Source organism: Lytechinus variegatus, chromosome 12 (genome assembly GCF_018143015.1).
Source record: "Lytechinus variegatus isolate NC3 chromosome 12, Lvar_3.0, whole genome shotgun sequence".
Taxonomy (NCBI): Eukaryota; Metazoa; Echinodermata; class Echinoidea; order Temnopleuroida; family Toxopneustidae; genus Lytechinus; species Lytechinus variegatus.
The window spans coordinates 26,112,333-26,125,918 of NC_054751.1; the positions used below are offsets into that span (position 1 = coordinate 26,112,333).

At 36.0% G+C, this 13,586-nt stretch overlaps 1 protein-coding gene across 1 annotated transcript in view; it reads left to right on the top strand.

Moving 5' to 3' along the window:
• Window positions 1-6,255: 6,255 nt before the first annotated feature.
• The window catches only part of LOC121424879, a 91,830-nt gene continuing 84,499 nt past the window's right edge, over window positions 6,256-13,586 (top strand). Inside the window, exon 1 of the mRNA XM_041620727.1 lies at window positions 6,256-7,162. Coding sequence (XP_041476661.1) covers window positions 7,075-7,162 — 88 coding nt within the window. The 5' untranslated portion in view covers window positions 6,256-7,074. The remainder of the gene's footprint in view (window positions 7,163-13,586) is intronic.

The following is a 13,586-nucleotide window of genomic DNA, read 5'->3' on the forward strand; positions in this document are numbered from 1 at the left end:
TTCATCTAGAAACCAAACATCAAATCCTGTATTTTGATAGGTTTTAGACAGGACAGAGTAGATCTAATGAAGTGTTTTCATCTTCAATGCTTTACCATTGAATCAATTTTTGACAGATATTTATGACAATTTATTCTTTGATGTATTTTACTCTTAAAAAATATATTAAGTACAATATTGTTATGTTCATTTTGTTTTGTTAGCCCACACTCGAGCTCCGCTTTATCTATTATTATTTATTTAGTCAGTTTTATTTTAAAAATCGGGGTAGTCCTTTCAGTGCCCTAATGACTGTTGTACAAAGGAGGTCTGTATACATAGAATGATTTACAAAATAAATGAAATAATGTATAAATAAATAAATCTATAGCAAAATCAATGCTATCACAATAAAAGAATTGAAACAAATTAAAACCAAGATTTAGATCAAAAGACAATTTAAAAGACAATGAGTATTATTGAAATGAAGAAAAATCACTTAAAATCAAGGAAAGTTATTGGACAAGTTCTAAAACTGACAATTTAAAACACAAAGAATATTATTAATATAAAATGGCATTAAGCACAAAACATACAAAGAAAATCAAAGAAGATAAAATAACATGCTACAAAAATGTTAAAAGTACACAAATTATCTTGGAGCAGTAAATATTTTTAATCAGAAGTGTCCTTGCATTTGATAGGTTAACTTGGATTTGAACTTTTCAATTGATTTAAGAATATGCAGTGATAAAACATTGCTGAAAGTGTTGACATAGTTTAATGTGTTATTAATGAGAATCCTTTGCCAGAAACATTTGAAGGGAGTCTTTCATGAGTTTCGTGATGGTAATTTTCACCGACAAACTTGCTCTCGGCCAATCAAATACGAGGATTTCAGTAGCTTATAACAATCGAGACTGGGAAATACTGAGAAGATGCTTCATGAAATCCCCCACCTCAATCTTGAATCCTTCCAGTACTTTAATTTAAAGTCTTGTGAATGGGAATCACTGGCAATATGCCTTATGAAATACTCCCAAGATCTTGAATCCATAACTCCGGACTCTTTAAGAAAATTGATGTGTGTTACCCCTCCAAGAAACCCCAAGCAGCCCGGAGGAAAAGTAAACATGGTCCTGCTGGCATCAAGCAAAACGTTTAGCCACAAGAGAAAGTACCGCAGTGCTGTATAGGAAGAGCCAATTCAAATTTAACCTCCAACTTAATTGTCTAGTTGATCATTCCAAGGAACAGTATTCCATTTCTTTAAAAAAAATGTTTACAAGATATGAATGCATATAATTTTTCTTGAAAATTTCAATAGGCTCGTATTGTGGAAATGTGCATTTTGCTGTTAATGTTTTTGCTGACAAGCAACAATCTATGGAACATTTTAACATTTCTTGAAAAAAAATGTTTACAAGATATGAATGCATATTTCTTAAAGATTTCAATAGGTTCGTAATGTTGTTCAGTGCTTAAAAACTTGCACATACATGTAGATTGGTTTGTTATAGCTTTGTTATTTGGCCCAGATGTGTAGATGATATAAAGTTCCACACTTTTTTAAATTAAAGAAATATTCAATATGTCTTTTTCATTACTTAAGCCATCATTGAAATCGATCAACCAGAAAAGTAATCAAATTTTCCAAACATCCCTGTTAACTTATGAGTATTTGACGTGGAATCGGATCATCTTCCTTGAAATTTGAGGAGCATTGAGGCAATGTTTGTTAGTGTCATTTTGGTGTAGTAAGTGCCCATATTCAAAACGGCGATAATGGGATGAGCAAAACACGTCAGTGCAATCAACTTTCTGATTTCATGGAACTTGACAGACCACAAGACCTTCGAAACAAGTCTTTATTCTGCTCTTTTATTGGTCAAACCTTTGGTTTTTTGCTAACTGGGATAGAACGTGGCAACCGTATTCTGTCATGCTGGTCTCTGTTTATTTCACCTGTTCTTCAGGCTATTACCGACTGTGAATGCTCATTACGCCCAGCGCCGCAATCTGTCCGCGGTCGCACCATCACGACACGTCACCTCTGATGGCCAAGATTTTCCCCCTGCTTCGTCCGGCCATCCTTGCATTTGCATCTACCCACCCTGGTTCCCAAGTCCAACCAATGCGGATTGCTTCCAATGAGGTTGTCGATATTGGATGCTCAAAATTGCAAGGCTTCCACCAAAATACCAAATAGATGTGTGTGGCGCTGGTTCTGATATCCCTCTAACGATCCTTGTCCGAGAGCGGTACGTGTTTGTGTACCAACACAAAAGGTCATCATCTTACATTTGAGATGTATCTGAACTTTATCGGCAAATAAACAGTATCATTCCCAAGCCCTTATGGATATTTTCTCTCTAGAATCCCTCTTGTGTGTAATTTTTCTGTTACTGATCTACAGAAAGACTTAATTTGGTGGGCTGAAATATTGTATTTCAGAGTCGAAGGGGTCAAGATAATTTTTGGGTGGAGGTCATGCCCCTGGTGGTTTAGGAATGATGAAGAAGAAAAGTAAATGTGAGAAGAGGTTAGAAAAACATTAGTTGAACTCCCTGATGTGAGGGTCAGATTGTACGGTTAGGTTTCTGTTTTAGAATTGACCTACAGATTGATGATAAGATTATGAAATATGAAAGAAAGAGACAGTTCTGTCATTTTTTCCATGTTAAATTAAGCCTCCTAACCATCATCTGAAATTTAATGTACATTCTGAAATGGATGTTCTCGTTCATTTTTTTTCACAATATTAATCTTGCTTTGTCCCTGCACCAGACAAATTGATCGATTTCATGGTACTATTAGAATTTTATTATTTGCCTACAGAAGTCCTGCTTTTGTCTTCATCTACTCTGTTTAAGTCATCTTTATTAATCTTGCTGACTATACACTTGTACATGACCATTGGTAGGATATAGTATAAGATAATAAATCAAATGAAACATACAAATTTATGCTATCCCTTTTAATCCCCCTTACGCCCTGCAACAAAATGTCCATCATAATTTTTTTCATGAATTTTCATAAAGACATCAACAAAGTGGACTTCGTTGCATCCACCTTCGGATGCGATTTCACGAAAACGGTTGATGGGGTCATCACGTAGCTGGTTAAAAATCACACATGGTAGTCCGGAGGAGTGAGCAAATTGCTTTCCCAGCAAGACTCTTGCCCATCTATCTCCTCCTAATCAATTGGAACCAGCGGGGATATAACGAGAGGAAATTCCACCGTTTTATTCCTTCTAAATACAAACTGGTTCTTAACCTTTATATTTGTCATAGAGGATGTCCAACCAACGCAAGAAGTATTTGATGGGGCAGAAAAGCACCCAGCGTGGAAGCTGGTTGCGATGGACTTTGTTATTGCCTGTGATATATTGTGGTTTGAATTTCAGGGCAAAGTTTGCTTGCATTTTTTAAAGCATTATTGACATTTCTGTTAGGCTGTTAATAATCATTTATCATCACTTTTCAATTCATCTTCATTTTTTAATACACAATCATGCCAAATGTGACTCATAAGTTATTAATGAACCGGATCAGGAATCATGTTATTTAAAACAGAAACATTTTTATATTTTTATTATTGAGGGTTTTATCACACACAAAAAAGCATAATGAAATTATAACACAGGTAAACTTAATACACACATGTACGTCCACTTTCCATAAATTTAGTGATTGCCCAATTCAAAGCAATTATTAAGACCAAATTTACAAAACGTGTTATATACCTCTTCTGAGTCAAACAGATTCTGGGGTCCCAATAGATTTGAGTTTAATCGGCAGTCTTACCTACATGTATATATTGTAGTCAGACTAAATAATTAATCCTTTGCGTGCTGATATTGCAATCTTGTACATTCGTACAATTAATTAAGGATTTAATAGCAAGATTACAAATTGTGTAAATGATCAAGAGAGATGATATATGTTGGTACCACTTGGAAGTATATTAGGCAGTGATTGCAAAAGTAAATTTAGATCGTGGATTCATCAATTCCATTGTGTTAAGAAATGATACTTTGCTTTTAATATATTTTGTTTCAAAATTGATTATTCATTGTTTCATTTGATCATCTACGTGTATGCGAATGAAATAAATAAAATCCAAATCTAATTTCAAATTCATAAGTCTAAAGTCCTTCACTTAACAGTTAAAAACATTGCAAGGAACAATTAGGAAAGAATTATACCTACGAGTTTCAATCGCGTAATTCTTCATCAACTTTTGAGCGTCCCATTAATGAACCGCTGTATGCTATGTTAGCATACAACGATTCATATTCATGCATCAGCCATATATGTCTCCTTCATGCATATGGCTGGATACACATTCTAATACATCATACCCCACGATACCATCTCAATATTTTGATTATGACTGTCTGGGAGTGAACTCTGTAGTGTGTTACCTCTCCACAACCAACTATCACCATCTGGTTTCCATGTTCTTTTAATCATCGAATAAACCTTCAACGATGACACAGGATGACACACGCAGGTGTCCCATTATGCAACAAGAACATCGGCCGAGCCTCAAGATGGGAACGCCATTCCCCTGCCTTGTGAAAACCATCATCTTTGCGGCTCGTCATGTCTCGTTAGCCGAGATCCTCGCGGCATTCTTCAAGTCTTGTCGGTGATTCTTGGGTTGTTTAGGATGACGGTAGTTTAGGTGGTGGAAGCTTTGGTATCAAATGCTGTGCATAATTTTTTTTTTACATTCCTGTTTTTTTGTGTCAGAGATATACTATATAATTTAGTAAGGTGTCTTTGAAGAGTATGTCTCCATCTGATTTTCTTTTTGGGGTTGGTTTTCAATTATTAAATTTTTTACTTGCATGGATTTGGCATTAAGAGATTTTCTTGCAGGTCTACTTTGGTATGGTGTCCTTGGAGAGTACTTTCAATCTTGATTTTTCTTAGGTTACTAAGCAACGGAAGAAATTAAAAAATAAGAATAGTAGATTAAAATTTCAACTAGTTATCATTCCATTGTTATTTTAATCGCTGCAAACTGCAAATATGACTTTCTATGTAAAGAGGCATGCTAGTTCTATTAGTAGAGTTGTGGTTTTTGCAATTTTATTTCCAGTCATTACTGCCCTTCGCTAGGGCGTTTATCGTCGGTTTATCATAAAGCTGTCTGGAAGTTACAAGCGACTTTGAGAATGACTGGTGATCCTCTCTTAGAAGCTAAATCAACACCTAGGAAAATTTGCAGTATATCATTTACCACCAGAAAGGATCACCAGTCATTCATAAAGTCGCTCGTAACTTGCAACCAGATTTATGAAACACCCACCAGGGGCCCCTAACACAAAGCTTAGCAATGATCGTAGAACATTTTTCTACGATTGATTCCAGTGACTAAAATATTCTATCAATCGTGAAATTCAAGCCTACGATTAACGATCGCTAATCCTTTGTGTTAGGGATCCAGGTCTCTCTGAGAGGACCTGAAGCCATCAGTCCTCTGGTTGGTTGCTTAATGCTTTCCTAGCACCCCCTCCCCTCATATAGGCATAATATTTTATTGCTCTTACTTTCTGATTCTTTCAATTCAGTCACTAAACAGCCGAACATCTTCCAGTAATGAAATACAAGTATTAAGATAACAAAATATCAAAAATTTATTGCCTTTTATTTTAGTAAATTGCAAGTATGATTTTGATGCTTGTTTCTTTTTGAAATCGATTGTAGTTTGAGGCAGCAGAACACCTATTTCGCCTTTATTTTGCCTTATTACTTACAATTTTAGTCATGTCTAGTCGTTCATACATGAATTTTCATATTGAGACTCAGACTTTACTTTTTTAAGAATTCTGAACTTTGTTCAAACCTCTTAGAATATTTCTGCAAGAAAAATAAACCACTCCAAAATAATGAGTGGTTGCAATACACCAAAGACAATAAATCTTGTTGACTATATTCAGAGAAGTGAAATACTTAGAAAATAAACTGTTCTCATTGACAGTAAAGTTTTGATTGATTCTTCCATTATTGATAGGGTACAAAAACTTCACTCAGTGACACAATTGATAATTTGTGGAGACTGCAATTAGTGTCAACTACACACAGAAAGGAAGAAAAGGAAACTCCTGTACAAGTAATTATCCTAACCACCCCTATAAAACAAGTCAATCACTCCACCACCAAATAAGCCTTCTGTGGGCGGAGCCGAGCATGCAGCTGGCTGGCGATTGGCCAGGAGTGATGTGTCAGTCACAGTGTGTTGGTCTGCATGCATGGAGAGTGCATTGGTTGAGTAAGCATCAACCCAAGTGTGTACAATGAGACATGCGTGTGTTAGTTTAGCATGACTGCATAACGAGTTCAAACACTGGGGTCTGGAAAGCTCACTTGATCATCGAGCACACTGCACTTTTCACCCAAGTATCAACAGAAGAAGATGATGTTCAACTCTTGACAAGTGGAATTATTAACAGTATTTATGATTCCAGCATTACATTCTTTCAACAGCTAAAGGAAAATCATTTCTTTAAGTTAAGCCTGGAAATTGTTTGAATCTCTAAGGATATATACTGTGGGTAAAGGAAGGAAGCAGATACCAGCAACAGCCAGTTGTCTTCTTTTATGGAACCATAAAGACTTGTGGGAGAGGTAACCAGCAGCCAGGTGTTAATTTAATGTTTGGATTGTAAATCTCTTCAGCAAGGACATGTTGGATCAGACTATCTTCTGATCAAGAACTGCTTCCTAATTCAAGGCTGGAAAGCTCTCTCATCACATTCCTCCATCAAGTCGACGACATCGCTGAGGAGGAATCCGCATCAACTGTGGAATCTACACCAATTAATATGCGGCATTGGATGACATCAATTAGAACAGCTTTTTAATCCATCTCAAACGATCTTCTGTGGGAACAGATCCGACAGTTGAAACCACCTGGATCTTACTTTGTAGGCGAGGGAAAGCTTATCGTTGTAGAAATCTGATTGAATTTATTATTTGCCAAGAGTACTTTTTCATATAATTTGCAGTGTTTTGAGATTGGATACTAGGGATCCAGTCTTTATTTTGTCTACCTTTGGATACTTATAAACTTATCTTTACAATGGAGTCAAGAATGTCTTTGAACTCAGCGCTATTCCTGTTCCTTATCAGTATTTTCGCAACAAGGAGTACTACCCTTGCAGAACAAGGTAAGACATACCATTCGAAGTTAACATGAGATTCGTTGATTAAAACAATCACTCTTGCTCTAATTGACAAGTACTGAAACAATTTTATGCTATTTTTTCATCATTTTGAAAGTGGTAGGCCTATATGATGAAAGTCAAATTGGAAAATGCACTTGTCCTGTATTAATATATAATGTAAAAAAAAACAGTTTTGTAAATATTTGAGTATTAAATAAAGATTTTACATATTACTTCTATTTTCTTTCAGATGAAATTATTGAAGTACATTAATTTATATTTATAGAAACCTGTGTTCAAACAAGAGACTGGCATGAAGTTTATTTATTTCATGGGAGAAAATGTGACCTGGAATTGATAACCATAAAAAAATAGTTATCCTACAGTTTTAGGCCTGTAGGCTTTTTTAATGGAATGTATTTGTCGATCAGGAGGCCTATTTAAAGTTGATCTTTATTTTTATTTCAATTTTTGAATCATTAGTTTGTCAAGACTGTATAATGTTTAAGAATTGATTTCGGCCTATTATCTTAATTAAAAAGTTTTACTAATAGCAATAAATTAAATGTTGGGAAGAGTAGATACAGGTCTATGGTCTACCCTATCCAAATACATGTACAAGCATTAGGTGGTTTCAAACCGCCTCGATCACAAGAATCCCCGTTCAATTACGAGAACTTTTTAAGGCTAAAAAATACCCGTTAATTATTCCTGCATTCACACCGCCCCGAAACACATCCTTCTGGATAAGTTCCCGAAGTTTTACGAGCATGCGCAGTATGGTCTGATAAGCAGGCAAGGCGCGAGATTCAAAATCACTAGCCCAGCAGCCACCCACGCCGTCGCGCCCAACGACATGCTGGGCTAAAAGTTCCCGTAATTTGCTTTCACATTGCCAAAATACCTGCGACCTTGGAAAAATCCCCACGAAAGTACTCGTAATTTCGCCAAGTACCTACTATTTAGCGGGTATTTTCTTTCGGGGAAATTACGCGTAGTTTGCTTTCGCATTACCAAAATACCTGGTATTTTCTGATCGGGGTAAATTTCCCGATCAGAGAATCTGGAACTGGCGAACTTCGAGGCGGTCTGAAACCACCTAATGATTATTTGATTCAAAAATTTTAAATTTATGATTTAACAACCTCTTTGAATAAGAATGATTTTTTGTAGATTTTGATTAATAAGACAAATCTGAGCAACTTTGTTAATTTATTATTAAGTAATCAGAATCAATTGATACTATGAATTTGATATCTTCAAACATAAATAAATCAGCCTAGATTTTTGTTAATGAAACAGAGGAGAGCAAAGTCATATTTTTTTTTTGGGGGGGGGCTTGATGCTAGTACATTTCAAGGAATCAATGAATGTGGAATAAAAGGGCAGTAAGCTAGTTGTCCCTTCCCGGCCATTCATCCACCAAAACAGAAAAAGTATAAACCCAGTTCGGGATTTGAATGATAATCTTCCTATAGGCTTCATTTTAATGATGAAACCCGACAATAAAATCAAAGCATCATGAAACCCGGTTCCTGTTCATCAATTCAAAGATGCACATTCATCTGTAAATGACTTGATTGAAAACACAATTAAAGAGCTCATTCTGCAGTTAACTTTCAGCAACTTCCTCCACTTTAGGAATTAAAATGGTTTCCCTTTCATTTGCGGAAGTAGAGCTTTGTCCCTTGCTCATAAAATGACTTTATTATTTTTTATTGTTGACCCCATTATCCAATGGCTCTTGTTTGTATTTGAGATTCTGTATGAATGAATGAATGAACGAACGAATGAATGGATAAATGTATTAATGAATGAATGAGCAAATAGATGAATGGATTATAAATGAATGAAGGAATGAATAAAGGAATAACTGAATGAATGAATAAACGAGCTAGCAAATAGAGGAATTGATAAATGAATGAATGAATAAATGAATGAATAAACAAGCGAATGGATGAATCGAGGAATCGATGAATGAATGAACAAACGAGTGAATGAATGAATGAATTATACTCTGTAGGCCCCTTGTAACACAATTATTGCTTTGCGATGATCATAGAGCAATTTTTCATTGATTAATTTCATTAAACCACAATGTATGATTATCATATTCAGCAAAAAGAACCATGAAATCAAAAGGAACTTTGAAAATAATATTAATTTATGATTTTTCTTTTCATTATCATTATACAAATTTGTTAGTCTTTGCTCTAATGATATGTGTTTTAGTGTGGACTCCAAGCTAACATCCCTATGTGAAGGTAACCTGGAGAAGCCTACTATTGTGCTAACTTTATTTCATGCTTGATATTTTTTCAGATCAAGCGCAGTGAAAGTAATTATGTAGTGCTTTCTATGACAATCCTGACAATGTGGTGTAGAAAAGAAGTCAAACTAAAACCCAAATGGATCCAAATCTGGCTCTAGTCTTAATTTCACTTACATTTTAATTTGATCTTTTTAGGTACTTATTCAAACTTGACTACTGGCTTCTATATTTTGCTGTTTAGAGCAAGCATTCTGCTGGGTTTCTTTTTTTTTTACCTTTTCATTATTACATTTTGATTGAATGGTAATCTGTTACCACATTTGAACAGATACAGTAAGTTGTTGCTGAGGACTGTGAACTGCGGGGTAAAAAAAGGGTGTCAGTTATTCCAAATGTTCCCTCACACGAAGCGGAAATCAACACAAATGGCAGCATAACCCCCATCATCCATCATTATCAAAGAATGTTCCTCCTTCCCCGACAATCATTTGTAAAAGAAAAAAGAAAGGTAAATTGCTCATTCAAGCCAACAATGCTACTGCTGGTTGTTTTTCTTGTATTTTTTCAATGTCTTAAATTGCGTTTGATTGTTGGGCTTTGGATCGTGAAGGGTCGTGAATGAGTTCTGAGTAGCAGCATGCTGACGTCCTGCAGCTAATGGGAGAGGGCGGGTGGATGGCAAGCGAGTGAGCGCATGGAGCACTTTTTCAGAGCCTTTTTTTCTTCATGGTGCTTTTTTCTTTTCTTATTTGTGTTGTCCTGAATAGCCCACTGGAGGCAATTCCATGCAATTATGCAAAACCAAAATAGACCCATTTGCTGATTCTGGGTTCTTTTGTCGCCAGGAATTTCCTTGTGGGTATTTTCAGATTTTTTGGAGTGATTTTAGCCTAAATCAATTTTTTGTTCTTCTTGCCCCGTGAATGGCCCGATGAATGAGTTCTACCGTGGCCCACACGCCGACTGTGGCTTCCAGACAGCTCTATGGAAAAAGATTAGCTCCAATTACTGGCTATTAAATTTCCTCAAATCCAAGTATAAGTCCTGCTTTAATATGACACCTTTTCTATGAACTTGTCAAAGCAGAAACTAGGGTTTGACGCTGGTTCTTCCAGCCTCGAATTCATGTAGTATACATTGCTGCATTTTCTTGTTGTCCAAACGAAGAGTGAAGAGGTACTACTCTTTTCCATTCTTTTATTATATTTATATATTCTTTTTTCATATTTTCATGTACATTTTTTCATTCTTATACATTTTCAATGTCAATTTAATTCAATTCAAATTTATTTCAATCAGTCCTAAAACTTTATAAATATACAAATTTAGATAAACAAAACATGGGATTAGGAGCCCCCAGAATTAAAATAAAACAAACTTGTAGTCTGGGCATCACCAATATGACATACATGTAATACAAATCAATTCAAAAGTAACATACAGAAAAAGACAACAGATGAGATACAAGCACACTGCAAGAACACTGTTCAAATGTACAATCACCGCTGCCTAGTCCACCATTAGAACAATTACTACTGAAACCCCCCAAAACAGATTGTTTTAAAAGTTTAGACAATTGTCTAAAAATTCTTACAACTGATGCTAGAGGCACTGTCCCCAAAAGCACCATTCAAAACCTTTTGATTAATAAGTTTTACACTTCTAAATGTTTTTTTATAATGCTTAAATCTGCACTATTTCAGGTATTAAATGAAAAGATTGTGATTTCATCTCCCCCCCCCCCTTAGGAGCAGTTGGGCAAATTGTATCCATTACAGATTAAATCACCTTCTCAGTCTTCTTTTTAAATCCAACTATTTGCTATCTTCATCTCATTCTACCTATCTCATTTTGTTAAGCGTTTGTTTACTCTGTGCTGACGTGGGATGATAATGGATCTGATAGAAAGTAAAGAAACCCTATCCCCCAGCATGTAGCCAGGATAGAAACCGCCTTTGGTCCAAGCCCTCCCCCTGCTTCATTCAAATGGAATAAAGCAAAGACGCCCCAAAAAGACTGATGGTTCCCAACAACCATCTCTTGTTCCTGTAAACTTCGGCCCTTCACAAAGCTGACACATATAGGAAATCATTATCTATTTTTGATTAGGAGAGGTGTCACCGGTGAAAGGGAAGCACTAGAGGATGCACCTAGTCTCAGGAGACGTTGGTCTTACAAGTCTGTTGTGGATACAGAGATATTCTTTCTGGATTTGGGTAATATCCAATAGTTGGCATTGTGTGTCAAAGACCTATTAAGGAAAAACTTCAGATTCCAAACGATTGGCAGAGTGCCATGTTGTAGCCTAGTCAATACATGCATAAGGATCAGAACAGATATTGTGTAGAATATTGTTTTTGTTTCATAATATAGGGTATTTATATTGCGCACATATCACCTTGTTAGGTGCTCAAGGCGCTCCTATATTACCCGGCTAAGCTAGGCGTTCAGAGCACACACAGCTTCTTAAGGAATTACTTCCTACCGGTACCCATTTACCTTACCTGGGTTGAGTGCAGCATATTGTGGATCAGTTTCTTGTTGAAGGAAATTACGCCATGGCTGGAAATCGAACCCATGACCCTCTGTTTCAAAGTCCGGAGACAATTCCACTGAGCCACAACGCTCCAGATTTCATTTCAAAGTTCATGCTCGTGAAAGGCAATGGCATTTCATGAACTTAATTTTTGTTGGTGATGTTTTATCTTCAATTTTAAAGTAATGTTAATAACATCATATCTACCTAGGATAGCCGCCTTAGTTCCGACATATCATGATCTTGAGCCATCCCTTTCAGCATTTCATTTCCCATTGCTCTACATTCTGAAATGAAATCTGAGGCTAAAGAGAAAAGCTTGGAGAGCCTAGCATGGATATTTCCAATAGGACAGATCAGGTAGAGACAACAGTGGCAATATTGGAGAAGACAGCATAGGCCTAGGACTAGAGTAGACTATAGGTCCAGGACCAGGGTCCAGTTCTGAATCCTGATCCCTCTCTGAGGACAACTTAAAACTTATAATCACTTGATTGGCCTCCTATTTTTGATTCAAATTGTTCCCCTTGGCTGTAGGTTTCTGTCATAGATACTGTCATGATTCCAAGGTCAAACAAGTGGGCACTTCTCTTGAACATTTACCACCCCTCCTCTCAATATAGATCTACATCTTTAACCATTTGACTCTCAAATTCATCCCTCTTATATGATTCTATACAGGTGTGACCTAGTTTGATAATTCATCGTTTAATTGAATCTTGCCATTGTTAGCACTCTGATGGTCGAATGAAGGTGGATAAAAAGAGAGTTGTCTTCATCATTTGGGCTCTAGTGCTAATTGCTTAGTCCCCGTCTTTGTGAAAACTTGTATACCCAATACTCAATTACGCATAAAAGGAAAATAGAAATAGTTACAGCAGAGCTATAGGCATTAAAATCCAATTAACCCCTTAAATATAGGACCTTGCTGTTTGAATAAAAATCTTATCATGGTTTCATGGTTTGGTTCTTTCAATATGTGTTTACTGCTTAAGTTAAGGAAAGGTGGGCGAGGGGAAATACTTTCTTTTATGTTTTTGTAATTTCCCTGCATTATGTTCAGTCAGACTCATTTCAGAATAAAGAACATTAAGGCAAATAATGTCATTGGAGTTTTCTGATTGACAAGAAGCTGGGGATGAATTTAGTTTGTAGTGAACAACAACTCTGTACACTAATGTAAATTGTATAAGACATATCTTCATGTTAGAAATATGGTAATCAATGAATGAAATGTCATTATTTTTCTTGATTTTCTCTCAAAAGAGCAATTTTATGATTCCTCGAGAGAGAAAAGCCAAGAGGACTACACCAAGACATTAAGACCCACTGAGAATTCAAACCCATTCATCACAGGTATATTTTGTAGATCTTCTAAAACCATTATTGGGGATAAGAAACCTTGGTAGAATGTTACATTTGGATTTCGGAGGCACTAATGAGTTTCTTTTTTTATCCTCTTTTTAGTTTGTAAATCCCCTCTCATTGCTTGTCCCTCTTGTCTTCTCAAATTCTTGAAAGAATGAACTTTGCAATTTTTTCCAAAACCCAAGTGGTTTAAAGTCAATTTTAATGAGGCCACTTCATTCATTGGTTCCAGGAATGGGAGGATCTCTGTA